This window comes from Takifugu rubripes, chromosome 6 (genome assembly GCF_901000725.2).
Source record: "Takifugu rubripes chromosome 6, fTakRub1.2, whole genome shotgun sequence".
Taxonomy (NCBI): Eukaryota; Metazoa; Chordata; class Actinopteri; order Tetraodontiformes; family Tetraodontidae; genus Takifugu; species Takifugu rubripes.
The window spans coordinates 149,803-172,854 of NC_042290.1; the positions used below are offsets into that span (position 1 = coordinate 149,803).

The following is a 23,052-nucleotide window of genomic DNA, read 5'->3' on the forward strand; positions in this document are numbered from 1 at the left end:
CGGGCCCGACACCCCATACTCTCGGAGAACCCCCCACAGGACCCCCCCGAGGGACACGGTCGAATGCCTTCTCCAAGTCCACAAAACACATGTGGACTGGTTGGGCAAACTCCCATGCACCCTCGAAGACCCTGCTGAGGGTGTAAAGCTGGTCCACTGTTCCACGCCCAGGACGAGAACCACATTGCTCCTCCTGAATCCGAGGTTCGACTAGCCGGCGGATACTCCTCTCCAGTACCCCTGAATAGACCTTACCAGGGAGGCTGAGGAGTGTGATCCCCCTATAGTTGGAACACACCAATTTATCCCCTTCTTAAAAAGAGGGACTACCACCCCGGTCTGCCAATCCAGCGGCACTGCCCCCGATGTCCACACGATGTTGCAGAGTCGAGTCAACCATGACAGCCCTACAACATCCAGAGCCTTAAGGAACTCCAGGCGGATCTCATCCACCCCCGGGGCCTTGCCACCGAGGAGTTTTTTGACTACCTCGGCAACTTCAGCCCTGGAGATATGAGAGCCCATCTCCAGGTCCCCAGGCCCTACTTCCTCACTGGAAGGCGTGTTGGTGGGATTGAGGAGGTCCTCGAAGTATTCCTTCCACCGATCCACAACATCCCGAGCTGAGGTCAGCAGCACACCATCACCACTATACACCGTGTTTACAGTGCACTGCTTCCCCTTCCTCAGACGCCAGATGGTGGTCCAGAACCTTTTCGAGGCCGTCCGAAAGTCGTTCTCCATGGCCTCACCTAACTCTTCCCATGCCCGGGTCTTTGCCTCGGCAACGGCCGTAGCTGCACTCCGCTTGGCACGCCGGTACCCACCTGCTGCCTCGGAAGTCCCACAGGCCAGTAAGGCCCAATACGACTCCTTCTTCAGCCTGACGGCATCCCTCACCGCTGGTGTCCACCAGCGGGTTCGGGTATTGCCGCCACGACAGGCACCAACCACCTTGCAGCCACAGCACTGGTCAGCCGCCTCAACAATGGAGGCACGGAACATGGTCCACTCGGACTCAATGTCCCCCGCCTCCCCCGGGACATGGTCAAAGCTCTCCCGGAGGCGTGAGTTGAAGCTCCTTCTGACAGGGGACTCTGCCAGGCATTCCCAGCAGACCCTCACAACACGTTTGGGCCTGCCAGGTCTGTCCGGCATCCTTCCCCACCATCGGAGCAAACTCACCACCAGGTAGTGATCAGTGGACAGCTCCGCCCCTCTCTTCACCCGAGTGTCCAGAACATGCGGCCGCAAATCCGATGACACAACCACAAAGTCGATCATCGATCTGCGGCCTAAGGAGTCCTGCTGCCAATTGCACATGTGGACGCCTTTATGTCTGAACAAGGTGTTTGTTATGGACAATCTGAGACGAGCACAGTAACAAAACACCGCTCGGGTTCAGATCAGGGGGGCCGTTCTTCCCAATCACACCTCTCCAGGTCACACTGTCATTGCCAACGTGAGCATTGAAGTCACCCAGGAGGACGAGGGAGCCCCCAGAAGGAGCACTCTCCAGCACTCCCTCTAAGGACTCCAAAAAGGGTGGATACGCTGAACTGCTGTTTGGACCATAGGCACAAACAACAGTCAGGATCCGTCCCCCCACCCGAAGGCGAAGGGAGGCTACCCTCTCATCCACCGGGGTAAACTCCAATATACAGGCACTGAGCTGGGGAGCAACGAGAATTGCCACCCCTGCCCGTCGCCTCTCACCATCGGCAACTCCAGAGTGGTAGAGAGTCCAACCCCTCTCGAGAAGACTGGTTCCAGAGCCCTTGCTGTGCGTCGAGGTGAGGCCAACTATATCTAGTCAGAACTTCTCAACCTCGCACACCAACTCAGGCTCCTTTCCCACCAGAGAGGTGACATTCCATGTCCCTAGAGCCAGTTTATGCAGCCGGGGATCAGACCGCCAAGGTCCCTGCCTCCGGCTGCTACCCAAAACACAATGCACCCAACCCCCTTGGCCCCTCCTACAGGTGGTGAGCCCAAAGGAAGGGGGTCCCATGTGGCCTCTTCGGGCTGTGCCCGGCCGGACTCCATGGGCAGAGGTCCGGCCACCAGGCGCTCGCCAACGTGCCCCACCCCCAGGCCTGGCTCCAGGAGGGGGCCCCGGTGACCCGCATCCGGGCAAGGGAAATGTAGGACCAATGCTGTTCTTCATCATAAGGAGGTCTGGGCTACGCTTCGTCTGATCCCTCACCTAGGACCTGTTTGCCATGGGTGGCCCTACCAGGGGCATAAAGCCCCAGACAACGGAGCTCCTGGGATCATTGGGACACGCAAACCCCTCCACCACAATAAGGTGGAAGCCCAGGGAGGGGATATTGAATATTGAATATTGAAAAATGACAATGCTAGTTATTCCTCACTGACCTTTTTTTTGTTTGTTTGTTTGTTTGTTTTATTGAAAATAGCTACTATGTATGAATCAAAACACATATGAATAATAGAAAATGATTGACATTTTTTCTGGTTTCATTTTGACAATAGTTTTAAGTTTTCACATTAATTGAACATTTCATCTATACTGGTGACACTTTTTTATTTTTCACTTAGTTATGAATTATTGGAGATATTATAAAATTTTCAAATAACAGTGTAAATTAGATATTGCATTACATGTATTAACCCGAATATGGTGTTCAGGTCTGTGGGATCCATTTTCATTTATTAATAAAGGAAAATTATGAGCAATTATTTTTTAATCTGAGACTCATTGGCTTTAGCCCATTGAGAGGAAGTCACAATTGATTTTGGTACATAAAAATGCTTTTTGATGGTGTAGAAGTTTCAGAATATGATGATCATATTTTATAAATTAATTTTTACTGACTTTGAACCATTTTTAAACATTTCTTCCCTCAAGAAGCTGTTGAGCCCTTTCAACATCTTATTTATGATTGATTTACTTTTTATTATCTTATTGGAAACTAAACAAAAAACAAGTAGGTCATTAAGTCTTACGCTGGTGTTGACAGGATTTTTCCAGCCTCCTCTTCAGACCCTCAATGTCAGGGAGGAGAAGGAGGAGGAGGAGGAGGAGGAGGAGGAGCCTTCTGCTCAGAATGCAACTGTCTGTGTATTCGTGTCTAAACGTTTTGACACATAGTACCAGTACCAGAAATTTGTTTACAAAAGCTTGCTCGGCATTTATTGAAGATCAAAAGAAGTCAGGACTACAGGAGCCAATGAGTCAAAAATAAACAAAGATGCCCAGAGGAAAAAAAAAAAACCAGCGGGAAACCAAAACCAAAGAAATCAGTCAACTGGAACAGAAGTCGACACTGCACCACCTTGGGTCGCCAATGTACCTGAACACTCGTCAGGCCAACTGTGCCTCTCCGGACGTGGGTTGGGGCCTTATGCTGTCTGCTGAATGCTCACAGTCAGTTTTTCGGAACAATCTCTGCCTGTTCCAGGATCTTCCAATGACACAAAGCACCAGAGGCCTAGCAGACAACTTAACTTTGCAAAGTGCACATATGTTGTTCATGGAACATTCAGTGTATAAACTAAGCAACACAATGCTTACATGGTGTTACGCTCGAGAGGACTGGCGGTCAAGTGTGGCGGAACCCCAAAGAAGGCAGACAGACACGGGAATTAAAAGTAAACTCTGAAGGTTTAATGAAGCAAAAAAAACCAGGAGGGAAGAAACTAAATGAGAGAGGCCGAGACAAACTATTGGTGCGTGATGCGGCAGACGAACCAAGTTCGAGATCCAGGGGCGAGAGTCTGTGGGGGAGTCCAAGTGTCCAGAGGATAGGAGAAATCCGTCCGAGGAAGGGGAAGAGGAAGAGGTCAGAGGAAGAGGGGCTAGGAAGGTTGCAGAGGAGTCGCTGGACGACGCAGGGAGACGCAGGGAGTCGCTGGGGAGCCTGGAGAGATGCTGGGTCCACGGCACGTGTTGCCAAAAACATCAGTAAGATCAAGCACTGGCCTGAGTGCATAGGGGCCTTTTATGGGTGCAGAGTCGTTTGGGCGGATTGGGTGCAGCTGCAGGAGAGGGCCCAGGTGGTGGTGGTTGAGCTGATTGCCCAGGAGGAGGTGGGGCCAGAGTAGGAGTCACAACAGTACCCCCCCCCTTACGGGAGGCACCGGACGACCGCCCAGGAGCATCCGGGTGCTCTCGGTAGAAGTCTTCGAGGAGGGAGGGGTCAGCGAGATAGGATGGGGGCACCCAGCTCCGGTCTTCGGGGCCGTAACCCACCCAATCCACCAGGTACTGGAAGCCCCTTCCCCGTCGGCGGACCGCCAGCAGCTTGTTAACACTCCACACCGGCTCTCCGTCCGACAGGACCTGTGGGGGAGGTGGAGTCGGAGCAGGAGGGGACAGGGAGCTGGTGGAGAAGGGTTTAATGAGCGAGACGTGGAAGACCGGGTGAACCTTGAGGGCGGCAGGGAGATCCAAACGGACTGCAGAGGGGTTGACGATGCTGCAGATGGTGTATGGACCGATGTAGCGGGGGTTCAGCTTTCTGGAGGAAGTCTGCGAGGTCTGGAGGGGCAGGTCCCGGGCCAACAGCCAGACCTTCTGGCCAGGCCGGTAAGCAGGGGCCGGCCTCCTTCGCCGGTTGGCCGAACGCCGGGACTGCTCAGTGGCCCGCAAGATGGCTTTGCGGGCAGTCTTCCAGATGCGCCTACATCGGCGGAGATGGGCCCTGGTAGACGGCACTGCGATCTCCAGCTCCTGCTGGGGGAACAGAGGGGGTTGGTAGCCCAGGAAACATTGAAAGGGGGACATACCAGTAGCAGAGCTCTCCATGGCGTTGAGGGAGTATTCCACCCACGGCAGGAACTTGGACCAGGAGGCAGGATTGCTGGTGGTCACGCAGCGCAGGGCCGCCTCCAAAGCCTGGTTGGCCCGTTCGGCTTGTCCGTTGGACTGGGGGTGGTACCCAGAGGACAGGCTGACCGTGGCCCCAATCCCCTTGCAGAAGGCCTGCCACACCCTAGAAGTGAATTGGGGGCCACGGTCAGAGACCACGTCAAGGGGGATCCCATGGAGACGTACAACGTGGGAGACCAGGAGTTCAGCTGTTTCTGCAGCAGAAGGGAGTTTGGGGAGGGCGACAAAGTGGACCCCCTTGGAGAAGCGGTCCACAATGGTCAGGATGGTGTCGTTCCCCTGCGAGACGGGGAGGCCCGTCACAAAATCCAGGGCTACGTGAGACCAGGGTCGACTGGGGACGGGAAGGGGGTGCAGAAGGCCTGCTGGCGAGCGATGGGAGGCCTTGCTGCGGGCACAGACCGTGCAGGCGCCCACAAACTCCCGAACATCCTCTTGGAGGTTGGGCCACCAGAAGCGCCGCTGCACAAACTCCGCCGTCCGACGCACGCCAGGGTGGCAGGCGAAACAACTGGAGTGGCCCCACTCTAGCACCTGCGGCCGGACGGAGGAAGGCACGAACATTCGGCCCTGAGGCCCGTTCCCAGGATCTGGCTCGTCTCTCTGGGCTTGCTCGACGGCCGTCTCGATCGGCCAGGAGATGACCCCTATGACCCGGGCCGGGGGAACGATGGTGTCAGGGTCCCTGGGGGTGCCGGGGAATTCCTCCGGAAACTGGCGGGAGAGGGCATCAGCCCGGATATTCTTGGAACCAGGACGGAAAGTGAGGGTGAAATCAAACCGACTGAAGAAGAGAGCCCAGCGGCCCTGTCTGGGATTGAGTCTCTTGGCCGTTCTCACGTAGGTCAAGTTCTTATGGTCCGACCATACAAGGAACGGGTGCTTTGCTCCCTCCAGCCAGTGTCTCCACTCCACCAAGGCTCCATAGACCGCCAGAAGTTCCCTGTTGCCCACATCGTAATTTCGTTCAGCCGGATCAAAACGGCGGGAAAAGTAGGCACATGGGTGAATCTTCTGGTCTGCCTCGGACCGCTGGGAGAGGACCGCCCCGATGCCCGCGTCCGAAGCATCGACCTCGACGATGAACTGCCGAGCGGGGTCTGGATGGGCGAGCACCGGAGCCGTCGTGAACCTGTCCTTGAGGGCCGAGAAGGCGGTCTCAGCCTCCGGTGTCCAGGCGAAAGGGCGCGAGGTGGAGGTGAGAGCGGAGAGAGGGGCAGCCACTTGACTGAACCCTTTGATGAACCGCCGGATGAACCCGGCGAACCCAAGGAACCGGCGAAGCTGAGTGCGGTCGGTGGTGCGTGGCCACTCCACCACAGCCTGGATCTTGGCCGGATCTGCGCGCACCCGCCCCTCCTCCACGATGTAGCCGAGGTACCCCACTGAGGCGGAGTGGAAGACGCACTTCTCGGCTTTGATGAATAGTCGGTTCTCCAAAAGCCGTTGTAGGACCAGGCGAACATGCTGGTGGTGCTCCTCCATGGTGCGGGAGAAGATCAAGATGTCGTCCAAGTAGACCACCACAAAGACGTTGATCATGTCCCGGAGCACATCGTTGACCAACTCCTGGAAGACGGCGGGGGCGTTGGAGAGGCCGAAGGGCATGACCAGGTATTCGAAGTGCCCGAGGTGTGTGTTGAAGGCGGTCTTCCATTCGTCCCCTTTCCTGATCCGCACCAAGTGGTAAGCGTTGCGGAGGTCTAACTTAGTGAACACCCGGGCATGAGTGAGAGGCTCGAACGTGGAACTCATAAGGGGAAGAGGGTACTTGTTCTTAACGGTGATGTTGTTAAGTTTGCGGAAGTCGATGCAGGGCCTCAGGCCGCCATCCTTCTTGGCTACAAAGAAGAAACCTGCAGCTAAGGGGGATGACGATGGTCTTATGATCCCAGAGGCAAGGGATTCAGTGATGTAATTGCGCATCACCTCCTTCTCTGGGATGGAGAGACTGTAAAGTCGACCCGTGGGGTAGGGAGCCCCGGGGAGGAGGTCGATGGGGCAATCATAGGGCCGGTGAGGGGGAAGGGACAGAGCATTGTCCTTACTGAACACTGGGGCTAAATCATTGTAGATAGGGGGAACACCAGTGAGATCCGGGGGAGTGAGCGCGGGCCTGGGATTACTGGATGGAGAGGGGGCGGAGCGAAGGCAGTTGGCGTGACAGGCCACGCTCCACCCCAGGATCCGACCCAAAGCCCATGAGATGTGGGGGTCGTGCCTTTCCAACCACGGTCTTCCTAACACGAGTGGAGCGGTGGGGGCGTGCAAAACCAGGAAAGGTGTACTCTCTATGTGATTACCCGAGAGTGTTAGGGTGAGTGGGATGGTGCGATGCGTGATGTTACCCAGAGAGCGGCCATCGATCGCCTGGGGGGACAGGGAGCGATCGAGAGGAACCAGGGGAATGCCAGCTTGACGCGCGAGAGAAAAGTCCATCAGGGACTCATCAGCCCCAGAGTCAATGAGAACACTCACCGGAATAGACTCCTTATCCCAGGAGAGGGTTGCGGGGAAGAGGCGGTTGTGTTGCTCGGTGGGTTGGGGAATCACAGCTCTGCTCACCAGTACTCCCCCTACTGGTGAGCAGGCCCTTTTGGTCGGACGGGGCAGGCTTGGATGAAGTGGCCGTTGTTTCCGCAGTACAGGCACAACTGGTCTCGGAGTCTTTGCTCCCGCTCCTGCCGTGAGAGACGGGACCGGCCGATCTGCATGGGTTCCTCTCCGACTCTGGGGGAGGAGTGAGCTGGGGATTGCAAGAGGATGTGAGGAGGCGGGGGCGGCAGTGCTGGTAAGGGAGAAGTCAGGGACAGAGGAAGTGCGGTGGGAGAGTTGGCGGGTAGAACCGCCCGCACGTTGGGCGCGTTCCTGGCGGCGCTCCCGTAGTCGTTCATCCATCTGGAGCGAGAGGGTGATCAGCTCGTTGAGTGACGAGGGGCGGTCTCTCACAATCAGGTCCTTGATTGCCTCACTCAGGCCCCGTCGATAGGCGCTACGGAGCGCGGTCTCGCCCCAGCGGCTCTCTGCAGCCAGGATGCGGAACTCAAGGGTGTACTCCGCAACTGACCGTGGCCCCTGCTGGAGAGCGAGCAGACGACTCGCGGCGTCTTCACCGTAGGTGGGGTGCTCGAACACAGCCTTGAACTCCCGTCGAAAGGCGCTGTAGTCTGAGGAGAGGCGGGGGTCCAGGTCGACGGCAGCTATGGCCCAGCTCAATGCCTTGTCGGCCAGGAGGGAGGTTATAAATCCAACCTTGGCCTCATCGGAAACAAATCTGGAGGGCTGATGGCGGAAGAGCAGCTCACATTGGTGGAGGAACCCCTTGCCCAGGTCGAAATCCCCGCCGAACACACGGGGGCTGGCAAGGTTGGGCTCGGCTCGGGGAGAAAGCGGGAGAGATGGTTCTGATGGAGCAGCCCCACCGGGGTCGCTGCCTAGCTTCTGAATAATGGAAGCCAAAACGGTTGCCATGGCGGACATCTGGTTGGAGAGGGCGGACAGGGTACTGGAGGTGGTCTGGGAGGAGCTCTGGAGCTCGGAAATCTCCCCCTGGATTGTGGGGAAGGCCTTGGTTAGCTCCGACTGAAGGGAGGAGAGCTGGGCAGAGTGGGCCTCCACTCTACTTTCGAGGGGGGAGGGTAACGTGGGGGTCCTAGGGCCGCCCAGCTGCCCCGGGGTTCCACCTTGACTCATCTTGGCTTGATCTTTCTGTTACGCTCGAGAGGACTGGCGGTCAAGTGTGGCGGAACCCCAAAGAAGGCAGACAGACACGGGAATTAAAAGTAAACTCTGAAGGTTTAATGAAGCAAAAAAAACCAGGAGGGAAGAAACTAAATGAGAGAGGCCGAGACAAACTATTGGTGCGTGATGCGGCAGACGAACCAAGTTCGAGATCCAGGGGCGAGAGTCTGTGGGGGAGTCCAAGTGTCCAGAGGATAGGAGAAATCCGTCCGAGGAAGGGGAAGAGGAAGAGGTCAGAGGAAGAGGGGCTAGGAAGGTTGCAGAGGAGTCGCTGGAAGACGCAGGGAGACGCAGGGAGTCGCTGGGGAGCCTGGAGAGATGCTGGGTCCACGGGACGTGTTGCCAAAAACATCAGTAAGATCAAGCACTGGCCTGAGTGCATAGGGGCCTTTTATGGGTGCAGAGTCGTTTGGGCGGATTGGGTGCAGCTGCAGGAGAGGGCCCAGGTGGTGGTGGTTGAGCTGATTGCCCAGGAGGAGGTGGGGCCAGAGTAGGAGTCACAACACATGGATCATTACCGTAATGATTAAAGTTGATTATTTGGATGAGTATATGAGGAGTCATAGATAAAACATCGTTAATACACACATTTTAACCCTTTTCACTGGCCAAAGCGTCAAATTACCCATATTATTGTGCTCCTTGCAACCCCGTAGTCGCTTATCCCCTTTCAGGTGCTCATAGAGTACTGCCGTCTTTGGTGCAAAAAAAACAGGGTGGTGGTTTTGAATGGATGTGCTCATTACATGTGTATTTTACAGGTATTTCTATGATTTGAAATGATATATTATTACCGTGGCCATATTTGATAAATTTCAATATCATTTACGACTAACTTTTTAGCACAAAAAAATCTAAATGTTTTCCATTATTGACGTGTGTTTTAGTAATACATTGTATCTATCAAAAAGAAACAAAAGAAACGAGTCACTGAGGAGTTATTGTTATTAGTGTCATTAATAATTATTTCAAAATGTTTTGTAGGGCCTAACGTGTAGTGTCAGGGATGTAGTGAGGTAATTCATAAAGAAACTTGACAAATAATATCATATGTTATGTCCGAAATTATCATTATTATTTTTATCATCATCATCATCATCATTACTATTATTATTTTTGTTTTTGTTATTTTTTCTCTCCACAGCGTGTCCTAAACAATACTCGGCATCCGTAGTTTGGAGGAAGTGACGTATACAGGAAAAAGGCGGGGTCTGCCTCAAACTTCGCATCGACTGTACTGGACACTATCAAACAAAGGTGTGTTCTGATGTACTGACAGTGGTAGAAGGAGGAGAAGACGAGGAGACAACGTCCATAAAGTGCATGTGCAGCAAAAACAAGCTATTTGTTCCCAAAGTGAGTTGCTAATTTGTTTGTTGTTTTGTTTAAAATAACGTCATACTTAGATTATTACTACTACTACGTACTTATTCTTATATCAAAGTAAATTTTAGTATCTTTTTTAAAAAATCACCTTAAACATACATATATCTTATATTTTCTTATACTTCTTGCACTAGCTGTTGTTATTTACTGTAGTTAGTGACAGTTTCATTTTTAGAGCTGGTATTGACGTTTTGTCGTCATGATAACATGACAATATTGACAATGTGTTGGTTGACTGATATGAATCAGTGATATGATATGAATCAGTCAACCAACAATATTAATTTGTGACCAGAGCTGCCAGATTATTTTATTGTGGTTTTGTATTAGAATTGGCAGCTGAATCTGAAACACATATTATGGGTCTGTTCAGGTTTTTTTTAACGGTCACGGTTATAATATCCTTAAATTCAGGTAAGAATACAGAAATGTTAACTCTTTCATGATTTAATCTCAAGTGAAGGCTATGTTCTGTCTTATCCAGTGCACATATATTTATTATTGATTGATTGATTGAAGTGTTTGTTTCCACTTGACATGATCAACCATATTGTTTCTTAAAAGGAAAGATGTTGAAGCCTATCCTGCAGGTCTTGTATGGGAGTCAGACTGGCTCTGCTCAGGACACAGCCCACAGGGTCGCTCGGCAAGCTCGGAGAAAACAGATCCAGGTTCAGGTTCTACCACTGGATTCTTACAATGTAGTGAGTGCGGCTACAATAGATCAATGTATGTAATCATCTCCACAGTTTATGTCAAATTGCAGATGTTTGGCAGAAAATCTGTAGATTAGTGTAGCTTGAACAATTTTGACCTAGGGGTCTGGGTGTGTGCCCTCAGTATCTTTTTCAGGGACCCAAATCTCGTCACATCACCTGATTTTTAAAACCAAGATATCAACTCAATAACACTCATATCGGTAACCAAAGTGTCATATATAATTGATTAGCTGGAGGTATATCATATCTTTATCTGGTCTATACATGTTAAACATATATTTAGTATTGTTTTCTGTCATCAAACAGGCCAACCTGATCTCAGAGACTCTGGTTGTGTTCGTTTGTGCTACCACGGGCCAGGGAGACCCCCCAGACAACATGAAGGTAATCAAACATTATCTGTGATTTGTGTTTCTAATTGAAGAATGGCCATTTCAAATTAATATTCTCAAAGCCAAATTTCAAAGTCTTCTTTTTAGTTTTGTCATTTCACTCTAGATGTGCTCTTTTTTGTGCCCACTTTGTGATGTAAAAAATCAAATGAAAAAGGCAATGCAACATCATTAATAGGATTGGCCAGTTTACTCCCCTAAGATCAAAAACCCTAAAATATCTGAAATATAAATATTTTTCACAGATTTAGTGAAGCCAGAACACCTTTGCTGTTTGTGGATTATCATTGCAGAACTTCTGGAGGTTCATCTTCAAGAAATCTTTGCCCCTTGGCTCTTTGTCTCAGCTGGACTGCGCTGTTTTGGGCCTGGGGGACTCCTCATATGCAAAGTCAGTAATTCATATTTATAACTTTCACAGGACATGAGCATCATTTAAAATCTTTAACCCATTTCAACACGCAGGTTCAATTTTGTGGCTAAGAAGCTGTATAAACGTCTGGTACAGCTGGGAGCAAGTATGCTTCTACCTGTCGGGTTGGCAGATGATCAGCATCACTTGGGGTAAAAAGCAAAACAGCATGTCAAAATAATGTGGTACATTATGGAATGACTTAGTTGAAAGGAAAGTGTCTCGGTATTTTATTGTGGTTTTCTCACGCAATTTATGCTTAGTCTCAGATTACCCTCTTTTTTACATTTTGATTAAAAACTAAACTAAGCTGCCTTCTCCAACTGAGTAAAATGTATTTCAAGAGAACTGTTCAACAAAGAAATAACTTTGTGCCGTAACTGATAGAATTAGTGAATTTTTCCACTTGCTTACTTCAATTATGACTCTAGAATCTGTTCACTAGGGCGGATGCTGTAATTTACCCATGGCTCACGGCACTGTGGGACAAATTCTATGCTCTATATCCATGTTTTTCTGATGTCATTCCACTGAGTGAATATGAACCGTGAGTTCTGATTTATACATTGATTGATGGCATATCAGGTTGAAATTTATTAGATTATTTACTGCTGGGTTCTTGTGGCAGGCTCCCTCCAACATACAAGTTTCACTTCCTGGAAAAGAAGGAGGTTTGCATTCCAAACACAAGCTTAGATCAAAGTTTTCCTACACAGTCCCGCCCCTCTCCATGCAGACTTTTGTCTAATTTAAGAATAACCGAAGCATCACACTTCCAGGATGTAAGGCTTATTGAGTTTGATATCACTGGAACCAACATTGCGTAAGTACACCTGAGCTAAAACAATAAGAATTTTCATGTACTTATATTCAATATTAGTAATATTCAATAAAATTCAAACTAAATATAAAAATAGACTACATGTATTTCAGTATATAATTATTTATGGTATGACGCCCATTCTTTGCCCACAACATAACTTTATCATAGATATTTTGCATTTTAAGATGCCACCTTTCTAATTGTCACCATTTACTTTAATTGCATTGATGGAAAACCTTATTTATTAATAATGACCATAAGTACCAGAATCTTAAATAGTAATAATAATTTTGTGTAGGTTTACTGCTGGTGATGTTGTGATGATGTATCCTCAAAATTCACCAGAAGATGTTGAACAGTTCCGTCAGCTGCTCAGTTTAGATCTAGAGGCCATCTTCACTCTCCAACCGACACACAGCACTGCAGGTAGGAATGTGGATGTTGAATAGTAATAGTGTACCATTTAAGACCTGCATTTAATCCCGAGGAGTGACTTATGACACGTAACGTCTTGAATTATGCAGCATAGCAGGAGACAGACTGAAAAAATGTATACTTAAAATTAAAATGTTTTATCCAAAAGTGTACTTTTGGATTAAAAAAAAAAACCTAATAAGTTATATTACCCATAAATGTGATATGTTCGTCAGTGTAGTTTGATGCTTTTAGAAAAGGTTGAAAAATGATGTTTCCATAATTGGCCACTAGTTGCCACTCAGGAAAACATTTTTGTGCAAACGGGGCCTAAAGTAGTAAATGATTAAATAGAGCAGTGCAAGACAGCAGCCGATTATGCTACATATTCTGTTTTGTATTGTTCATTCGGCAAAGGTGGTGATGCATAGTCCATTTCTATACTATGATTTTATGCAGAAATCAGCTGTGAGCTATCCTTGATTTGCTACACTGCATCCCTGAGGATCTAATGGAAATAATTGGGGCTGTGTATCTTTATTCAATTTGTTCAAATGTGTAGTACCTTAAATCTCAATCGTAATTTTTAAATAAGCTAGTTAATGATGTACAAAAGGGGCTCTTTGTTAATAATAGATTGTGCAAAATCATCATGCTTCCATGAATACTGATCAAAAACATAATCTTTCAAAGTTCCATGCAGGATTCCTCAGCCATGCACAATGCTCTACTTGGTGGAAAACATTCTTGATATTTCATCTGTACCTCGCCGCTCTTTCTTTGAACTCCTATCCACTTTTGCCACAAATGAGCTTGAGCGTGAAAAGCTGCTGGAGTTCAGCTCACCAGCAGATCAAGAAGAGTTGCACAGCTACTGTAACCGGCCCAGACGCACAATACTGGAGGTAATGGCACAGACTCTCTGCTGCACTAATTCATTGGCTCTATAGTTTTGCACAATATGATCTGAAGTTTAGCTTCACAAAATGCAAATGACTTTTAATTGTTCAACATTAGAACACTAACATCACAAGTGGCAACCCCGTCACAATCATGTTGGTATAAATAATCGAACTAAGTTTCTAAAGCTATTTTTTGAAAAAATATGTTTTATATACCGGTAGTTAATTAATAGACATATTGTTATTTACAGGACAAACAAGGTATTAAAGTCATTTTAACAAAATACAATTTTAACAGCATTTTTCAGCCTTCAGGAAGGGACGCTGATGTTTCTTTGCTTCAGATTTCTTGACACTCAATACAATATGATATAATACTTTATTTTCCAAGCCCCCAACTTGTGACTGGGACTGCTCAGCAGTGTTAATAAAATGAAAGTGAGTGAGGGAAAACTTAAGTAGTGCAAAATGTTTACTGTGGGGAAGTTGGCAAAAAAAAAAATACAAAACTTGGAGCTGATATAAGTGTTGGATCTTCTTCTGCAGGTCTTAGCAGATTTCCCTCATACCACTGCGGAACTCAGAGTAGACTACCTCCTGGATTTGTTCCCTGAGATCCAGCCCCGGTCTTTCTCCATTGCCTCCTCCCTTCAGGTGAATCAGTCATCCATACCAACTATTCATATGATGTCGTATTTCTGATATATACCGGTATTAATAGTGCAGGTTCAATTGAATATGCTTTTTGCTCAGTCTCACCCACACAGACTTCAGATCTTGGTTGCTGTGGTTTGGTACAAAACAAAGCTTTTTAAACCACGACGAGGTCTCTGTTCCACCTGGTTAGCCTCTCTGGACCCAATACAAGGTCCATCAACAAACCTTCCGTCTTAAACTGAGTAGCTACTGACCAGAATTACTTACTCTTTACTTCAGATTCCTCAAATCCACTTTGTGAAAATGTGTGTTCAAAATATTTTAAAGGGATTGCTTGACCTTTTACAGGTGAAACATATGTGCCCTTGTGGGTGAAAAAAGGTACTCTGAAATTCCCGAAAGATAAGGACATCCCTGTCATAATGGTAGGACCAGGAACTGGAGTGGCACCCTTCAGGTCTGCTCTGCAAGAAAGGATTCCCGAAGGAAAACACAGTACACAGTGATTTGTTTTTTACTCTGATTTGATATCAAGACTGATGTTCCCTGTGAGGCCTCTTATTGTGTTTCTGCCACTTAGTAAATGTCTTGTTCTTCGGCTGTCGCTCTGAGTCCAAAGACTTCTACTTCCGTTCAGAATGGGAGAAGGCAGAAAAGATGGGACACCTGACCTTGTACACTTCCTTCTCACGAGACCAGGTCAGAAGGATGTGCACATCTCAAATAGAATTTTTTTTTTTAAACGACAGGTGATCATATGTTTACCTTTCCAAATTTGTATGGTTTGTTTAACTACTGTAAAATTCATCCACATGACCACCTGGGATCAGATTGTGAGTGAGGTGAGTTAAACAAGCCTTTATTATCAGGAATGTGGGTTCCAGATGGTCTTTGCATCAGTTGTTTGAGATACTTTCCATATCATAAAAGGGATACTTGACAAGGGATTATTGCAGAGACCCTGTGCGATTTTTGTGCTTATAATGCAAATGCATCTTTTATCTTTGGTCAATAAAGAACCATCTGATTTGTGATTAATTCTCTAGTACAGGAGTGGGCAAATCCAGTCCTTGAGGGCCAGATTCAAGCCAGACTTTCTGTCCTACAGGTAGACAACGCTTTCATCTGGGGTTCCATTTACCGTGGTGAAAGCAGTTTCTGCCTGGTAAGACACAAAACCCAGCTTGAATCCAACCCTCAAGGACTGGATTTGCCCTCCCCTGGTTAGAAGGCCAGTGAATAAGGCCACTAGGATGTGTGCTCTAGTACCTTTTTGAGCATGTCTCCGGGGCCTCCTCCATACAGACATTAGGTCAACAAAACAAGTGGTGTTTTAATGGGTGGAAAACAGATCTAGGATTTGACAGACAAAGTCATCCCTCTGGAAACCTTAAAGCAAAGTACAAGTAAATATTGTGGTTAGGACTGTCAGTTAAATTTTTATTATTTTTTTCCCTTTAGACCGTTTTATCCCTTTCGGGGTTTGGGGTAGGGTGCTGGGCCTTATGTGACCATTTGGGGCTTCAGTAACCTTAGCAGTGCTCAGAAGTGTACTGCCCCCCCGCCCCCACAGAGCATCTCCCAACTATTTTCTGCACTGGGACTCGAGCTGAGAACCCTCTACTTCTCATCCCGGTCCCCCTACACACCATCACCCCATATTGATGCCCTAATGATGATAAACCATCTCTGGCATAGCTAGAATAGAACAAGTTGTATTTTTTTAAATAGCTGCACCTTATAAATGTTTGTTTATTTCAGCAGGAAAAGGTGTATGTGCAGCACCGTGTGTTGGAGAATGCTAAACTGTTGTGGGACTTGATCGCCTCTAAAAATGGCTGCTTTTATATTGCCGGGTGAGTGTGAGGCATCAGGGCTGAAATTCACCTTTTGGTTTCATCTGTTGGAAAGAGTCATAAAGGTAACCTGTGTTTCTAGTTCTAGGGATCTTGTTCAAGTACTGAATTTTGTTTTGCCATGCATATTACTTTTTGACACTGTTCTCTGCTTGGAGATATTTTGCTTCAGAGCTTTTCTGCTCTTACTTCATTTGGTGTCATCGCTCTGAACATTGGAATTCACTTGAATTCTAGTTATCAGTAGTAATAGATAGTTGGCAGATTTTTAAAATGTGCTGTTTATGTTTCCTTTGCAGCAACGCTAAGCAGATGCCAGCCAGTGTATGTGATGCATTAAGCAAGGTGTTTCAACAGGAGGGGGGGCTATCCTCTGAGGATGCCATCCAGATGCTAGCAATTATGGAAAAATCAGGCCGTCTGCAGTGTGAAACCTGGTCCTGATCCTGAATTTGCTGCCAATGTCAAAGACTGCAGACTTTTCTCCTTCATAAGAGTCTACACAATTGTCTGTCATGTTGTGGAAAATAAATGTCATACTGGGCATATTGTCATAAATTCAAATGTAGTTCAATTTAATATTTCAATGAAATTCAGAACAACAAGTTTGGTCAAATTTTACATGAGATTAGTATTTTTATTTAGAAGCTGCTTCATGATTGGGGAAAAAAAAACATCCAGGTGAAACTAAAACCAAAGAGGGCAAATCTGATGTTCAGATATTAAAACTGTTATTTACAGAGAAAGGGATTGAGGATGTCAGATTTCCAATATAAAGTGATCAATCAGCATGAGCAAAGAGATTTAAGGTGGTCATCGAGGTCACGTTGAGACACAAAGTTGATATAATTGTGCATTCAGTCCATCAGTCATAAATACATAGTTTGTGGATAATTTTGAAATAAATTGTATTCTCTATCTGAGTGCAAGCATATGCACATGGTAGATCTCTTTTGGAAAGTTAATCTGTTGCTCTTGGTGGATGATTCTGAGACCAGCCTGAGACACAAGACTTTGAAGGATCTCCAAGTCACGACAGATGCTGCTGTCCACCTCGTCAGGGACCACTCCTTCATATGCCACATTGTCCTTGATGACAATCAGGCCTTTGGGTCGCAGAGCCTTACGGCAGCGTTCCAGGAAATCAACGAGGTGGTTGTCTGTCAAGTGACCTATCGATGGAAGAGAATTTTCAATGCAAATGCACAAGTAGCTGTTGTGGTTATGAGCCTGTGATTTCTCGCTGCCTAAACACAAACAAGATGTGCCTACATCATTAGGATTTTGTCAAACCACTTTCTTTTTAGAGGACAAATAAACCCATGCTTGTAAAGAAATGTCTTTACAATGAGATAATAAGAAACCTGTAAATTTAATACACTTCATTTTCAAGAGGCTTTCTGTCAATCTGATTAGCCAATATCACACATTTCAAGCAATTTGTATCGGCCAAAATGTCTTAATTTACAGATCTGATCAATGACATTGTCATATTGAAACGTTTTGCAGATTCTTGCGTTGAACAGACTGGAAATGGATTGTGTTTTGTCCATCTCATTTACTCCGAAGAGCTCCAACATGTTTGTTTGCGCTGAACAATGTTGATAGTTAATGATACATGTTTCAAAAAAATTTATTGTCCATCACAGAGAGAGACAAGCTCAAAACATAAAGGCCACAAAGACATAAAAGGCCCCCACAATAAACCCGAGAGATTATTTTTTGCATTAAACAAAGCAAAATATTCTATTCCATATAGTCTCAAATATCTCATTGGTTTAAATGCGTTTTTTTCATGTCTTTGTGGCATTTATGTTTCGATCAATATGGAATTGACAATATAGTTTGGTTTTTTCTCAGATTACTCGGACACAAACAAACATATTGGTTATGAGGAATGTGCAGTATACTTGTTACAGAAAAGTAATTTAATCTTAGTAAGTGTTTGTTGGTCCCATTTGTTCTTTCTTATGTTTTCCCTATTGAAGCTTGCACTTATTTTTGGCCAGGCTTTAATTGCCCTCTAGAGGTCATTGATGTTCAACCTTTGCCGCTCAGTCAATTTGGGGCACAAATGATCAAACATTGTCAAAAAAAACCCCACTTTTCAAGGTCATAGTTTCCAAAGCAAATAGTCTAATGTCCATTTAGATGGAAGAATGTGAGGCTCTGTTAGAGTAAACTACAGTATCACTGGCAAATGAGGGCTGTACAACATACAAAATCAGAATTAAATTCCTTAATTGTGTTTGACATAACTGCCCGTGGGTTACTTACCAATGACCCACTGGATCCAGATTACATCGTAGCGTCCATTCTCTGGCACAAACTCCTGTAGGCCAGTACAGAAGAAGTTGCCCACGCGCTTTCCTTCATTTCCCAGGTAGGTCTTAGCTTTGTCGAGGAACTCTTGTGTAACATCCACCAGATCCACAGTGTTGAAGAGAGGGAGCAGAAGACGTTTGGAAATCCTACCAATACCTGCTCCACAGTCCAGGGCACAACTTGTTCCTGTCTTCCCCTCCCCCTCCTTGGGCAAAAATACATTGGTCTATGATCATTTAAGATGTTCCTCATATGTGAAGGACCATTTCAATCACACACGAACTTCAATTTACAAGCTCTCTTAAAAATGTATTAAGACTCGACTTAATACATGCCAGAACATGGAAGAATTTGACCGCTCCACTCAGAATGCTGGTCTACTTGTGGTCCCCAGAGTTTCTAGGGGTAGAATGGGGGGCCGAGCATTTAGCTACCAGGCCCCCCTGCTATGGAACCAGCTCCCTATCCAGGTACAGGAGGCTGACTCCATCTCTACTTTTAAGATTAGGCTTAAAACCTACCTCTTTGAAAAAGCTTATTGTTACTTATTCTGTAGTTCCAGTTATTATCATAGACAGACAAATTATTATACTTAGGGGGTTGTCTAATCATTAGGTTAACATCTTAGCTATGCTGTTATAGGCCAATGCTGCCGGGGTCCAGAAACATGAACACCTGACAGGCCTCTGTCACCGCACTGGGTCATGGTTTCCTCTTCCCTCCTCCTCCTCATCAAGTAGACTAGTAATGCTATTTCCTGTGTAGTTTTTCTGCTTCTACCCCCCCCTTCTGTATCCATTTACAGGTATCGCCGCCTTCAGAGCTGTATACTGACCTCCGACCCCGCTGACCCACTCAACCAGCAGCTTATTCAATTCAATTTAATTCAATATAATGTATTTTTGTATGTATATTCTATGTTCTATGCCTCTCCTCTCTTCTACCTCCCCTCACCTTCCCTCTACCTCTCCTCTCCTCTACCCCTCTCCTCTCCATTCTATCCTCTACCTGTCCTCCCCCTTCTCCTCTCTCTCTACCCAGCCGGCCATCAGCAGGATGGTCCCCCTACATGAGCCTGGTCCTGCTCAAGGTTTCTTCCTGTTAAAGGGGAGTTTTTCCTTGCCACTGTTGCTTGTCTGGGGTTAGGCCCTGGGATTCTGGAAAGCACCTTGAAACAATTCTGATTGTAAAAGATGCTATATAAATAAAGATTGATTTGATTTGATCACCTGACAGGCTTCTGTCTCTCCTCTCCTCTCCTGTCAACTCTTATACCAGCAGTTGATTGATTGACAAAGCGATGCAATACTATCAATCAATCTTTAATCAATCAATCTTTATTTATATAGCGTCTTATACAATCAAAATTGTTTCAAGGCGCTTTCCAGAATCCCAGGGCCTGACCCCAGACAAGCAACAGTGGCAAGGAAAAACTCCCCTTTAACAGGAAGAAACCTTGAGCAGGACCAGGCTCATGTAGGGGGACCCTCCTGCTGATGGCCAGCTGGGTAAAGAGAGAGGAGAAGGGGGAGGACAGGTAGAGGATAGGATAGGTAGGAGAGGAGAGGGGTAGAGGAGAGGAGAAGTAGAGTGAAGGGGAGGTAGAGGAGAGGAGAAGGAGGAGGAGGGGAAAGAGGAGAGGAAAGGAGAGGAGAGGGAGAGGAAAAGGAGGAGGGGGAGAGGAGAGGAGAGGAGAGGAGAGGAGAGGAGAGGAGAGGAGAGGAGAGGAGAGGAGAGGAGAGGCACAGAGCACAGAAACACACACAAAAAATATGATGTACAATCACTTCAGCGGGGGCCGGAGGTCATTATGCAGCTCCGAGGGCGGCGATACCTGTAAATATCAAATGTTTGCTACACATTTATCACCTAGAAATGGAAATAGTGTAGGGATGTAATCTAAAAGATCATTGAACAAGCCAACTACAATGATGTTGAAGATTTAAAACAAAAAAATTAAGTCTCCATTTCCAAACCAAAATTTTGAAGCATCCCTGAGAAATATGTATAAAAAAAGAAATGCATTCATTCATTAAATCTGTTTCCTTCTGCTATCAAGTCAGTCTTAAATCACATTACATAGGCAAGATGCAATTCTCTGTCAAAAATGTCTGTCATAACTCTCTTACACCAATTAACTTCAGCAGGAAAGCCTTGGATCCACTGATGTCAATGCTGGAGATACTACCGTAACCCCCAAGCATGCCATCCACCGTGGGGGGAATATCCTTCCAGTAACCCTCTGCATTAGAGTAGAAAGTTGTCTCATCTTCTGCTATGTCACCCATCCTGTCACACATAAATATGTCATTTTCACTCCTTAATGTTTGATGTCATTCTCCTCCACTCACATTAGGTAAATGAGCAGAGTACATTCCCAATAAAATGCACAATTATTGGGTTCCACTATATTGCCTTCTTTAAAAAGTATTGATTTGATGCTGTATCGGGTTTAATTTTTTTTACGAGAAATACGTAATCTTCCAAAAATCAAAGAATAAAGTCAAAACAGCTAAATGTGACCAACCACTCATTACCCAATACTTTTGACAAACACCGAATTGTTCAGATCAAAATGAGAGAAATGTCCAACTTCTGTTAAACATTGCAAAACACGAGAAATATTCTTACACTCCTAAGCGCTGAACTAACGAGCCACTACAGTTGCAGCGTTGAACAACAGCCATTGTGATTATCCTGTACATACTTACATTTGTCTTTTGATAAACAACTGAAGGGCTTCAGGAAGGACTTTAATGAGTCACTCACATTTCATTTACAGAATTTGATTCCCTCTTGCAGAGAATTTAGATTTTAATTGCATGATGGACAAAGAAACTCATTTGAGAATATTAGTAACAAGCAGAAGTCCCAAAAACACAACATAAACCATCACAGTTGTGTTACACTTGCATTCCCCTCACAATTACTGATAAAGAATGAGAATTCAGGACCACTTGTGCTTTCGATATATTGGTGATATAGGTTTTATGTTATCTATCTTAACTTAAATTTTGGTTTCACCAACTAATTTTACAGTTCAGGTGGAATAAATTCCTCCATTTCACAGGTACCATTAATCCATTTTCCACCACATTTCTTGCCAGCCATAACCTATAATACCTGTTAATTCCTTTTAACAATGGTCTTATTACACACTCACTTTGTTTAAATAAAAACATGCTGACACGCAGCCTGGACTGTGCTTATAGCTGTTAAAGTCAATCTTCTGACCTTAAATCTGTCCAGCTGAATAAAAGAATCATACATATTATTACTCACTTCCTAAAACAGACTTTAACAAAGTAAATCATGATCACTTAACACGACTATTGCATGTGCACAGACGACAGTACACATCCTTTACATAACAGATTACATGTGCTATTGATGTAGGAGATTCACCCAGCGACCTTAACCAGTCTGATCGTCGCATTTCGGGCTCAAGAACCATTTAATGCACTTGGATATTTAACTTAAAGTCATTTAAATCAGAGCCTCACCCGGCCTAAAGCCACGCCGTCTGCTACCGAACCGGTCCCCGTGTTATGTTACAAGTTTTCTATTTGGAACCGTCGCAAGGCGACCAGCACGTCATTTCCTTATTTGGTGCCTTTGGAAAGGCGTTTTGAACAGCGCCCCTACTGGTCGACTCATGAACGTCTTTGCGTCCTGCATAATACGTGAAAGCTGCACTGTGATGAGAAATTAAGGGCGAAAGCCTTGTGCTCATAGTTGATCGCAACTATATGTTTATCTGTGTATGTTTGCAGATAATGGTATGTTATCTAATGTCACTGTGTGATTTTTTTAATGTCCCCCTGATCGCCAACAATCAACAGTGGCAGGAACAACACCCCTTTAACATGAAGAAACCTTGAGCAGAACCAGGCTCATGTAGGGAAGGACCCTCCCGATGATGGTCTGCTGGGCAGAGAGGGAGGAGATGGGGGATGACAAGGAGGAGGACAGGAAAAAAAGTGTTAAAGAAAAAAGAGGTAGAAGAGAGAATAAGCAGAGCTAATGCAAGTACATTAACTATAACAAACTGCTGGTATAAGAGTTGACAGGAGAGGAGAGGAGAGACAGAAGCCTGTCAGGTGATCAAATCAAATCAATCTTTATTTATATAGCGTCTTATACAATCAAAATTGTTTCAAGGCGCTTTCCAGAATCCCAGGGCCTAACCCCAGACAAGCAGCAGTGGCAAGGAAAAACTCCCCTTTAACAGGAAGAAACCTTGAGCACGACCAGGCTCATGTAGGGGGACCCTCCTGCTGATGGCTGGCTGGGTAAAGAGAGAGGAGAGAAGAGGAGAGGGAGAGGGAGAAGGAGAGGAGAGTGTTACGAGCGGTTGTGTCAGGACAGGCAGGCAGGACACAGTGGCGTATCGTTTTCCGAGAAACTTTATTTAAGTTCACAGAAAGTTGTGCAAGTCAAAAGGCGTGGAGACCACGACTCAGTTCTTAATCCAAACAGGAAATGAAGATTTACGACAGAAAATCCCGACCGGGGTCAAAAGCAGTTCACCAAGGAAAAAGATTCAGATCCTTTATTGTCCCACACGGGG

At 46.2% G+C, this 23,052-nt stretch overlaps 2 protein-coding genes across 8 annotated transcripts in view; one reads left to right on the forward strand and one right to left on the reverse strand.

The window, feature by feature from the left end:
* Positions 1-16,715, forward strand: part of ndor1 (NADPH dependent diflavin oxidoreductase 1) — a 28,452-nt gene extending 11,737 nt beyond the window's left edge. Inside the window, exons 2-17 of one of the 7 annotated variants that reach the window (XM_029837550.1) lie at positions 9,741-9,853; positions 10,547-10,686; positions 11,008-11,085; positions 11,387-11,484; positions 11,559-11,657; positions 11,951-12,052; positions 12,134-12,328; positions 12,627-12,754; positions 13,436-13,647; positions 14,191-14,298; positions 14,398-14,512; positions 14,650-14,796; positions 14,882-15,000; positions 15,132-15,143; positions 16,063-16,157; positions 16,457-16,715. In XM_029837550.1, the coding sequence (XP_029693410.1) occupies positions 10,552-10,686; positions 11,008-11,085; positions 11,387-11,484; positions 11,559-11,657; positions 11,951-12,052; positions 12,134-12,328; positions 12,627-12,754; positions 13,436-13,647; positions 14,191-14,298; positions 14,398-14,512; positions 14,650-14,796; positions 14,882-15,000; positions 15,132-15,143; positions 16,063-16,157; positions 16,457-16,601 (1,788 nt within the window). In that variant the 5' untranslated portion in view covers positions 9,741-9,853; positions 10,547-10,551 and the 3' untranslated portion in view covers positions 16,602-16,715. Of the gene's footprint in view, positions 1-9,740; positions 9,953-10,546; positions 10,712-11,007; positions 11,086-11,386; positions 11,485-11,558; positions 11,658-11,950; positions 12,053-12,133; positions 12,329-12,626; positions 12,755-13,435; positions 13,648-14,190; positions 14,299-14,397; positions 14,513-14,649; positions 14,797-14,881; positions 15,001-15,131; positions 15,410-16,062; positions 16,158-16,456 lie in introns of those variants that run through there. The other 6 variants (XM_029837553.1, XM_029837552.1, XR_003888728.1 and 3 more) reach the window with 6 other exon arrangements.
* A 51-nt stretch (positions 16,716-16,766) lies between these two features.
* ntmt1 (N-terminal Xaa-Pro-Lys N-methyltransferase 1) lies at positions 16,767-22,122 on the reverse strand. The gene is made up of 4 exons (XM_029837555.1): positions 21,986-22,122; positions 20,612-20,771; positions 18,435-18,687; positions 16,767-17,329 (listed from the first exon to the last, which is right to left on the reverse strand). Exons 2-4 carry the CDS (start codon positions 20,768-20,770, stop codon positions 17,073-17,075), a joined length of 669 nt encoding a protein of 222 aa, XP_029693415.1. The 5' UTR covers position 20,771; positions 21,986-22,122; the 3' UTR covers positions 16,767-17,072.
* Between the last annotated feature and the right edge of the window lie 930 nt (positions 22,123-23,052).

Bases quoted from the DNA above. Each gene is read 5' to 3' on its own strand.
- ntmt1 (XM_029837555.1), bottom strand. From the start codon at position 20,770: ATGGGTGACATAGCAGAAGATGAGACAACTTTCTACTCTAATGCAGAG. The intron at 18,688-20,611 runs GTAAGAGAGTTA...TTTTTGCCCAAG, and splicing joins TCCTGCTGAAGTTAATTGGT to GAGGGGGAGGGGAAGACAGG. The intron at 17,330-18,434 runs GTAAGTAACCCA...TTCCATCGATAG, and splicing joins CTGGATCCAGTGGGTCATTG to GTCACTTGACAGACAACCAC.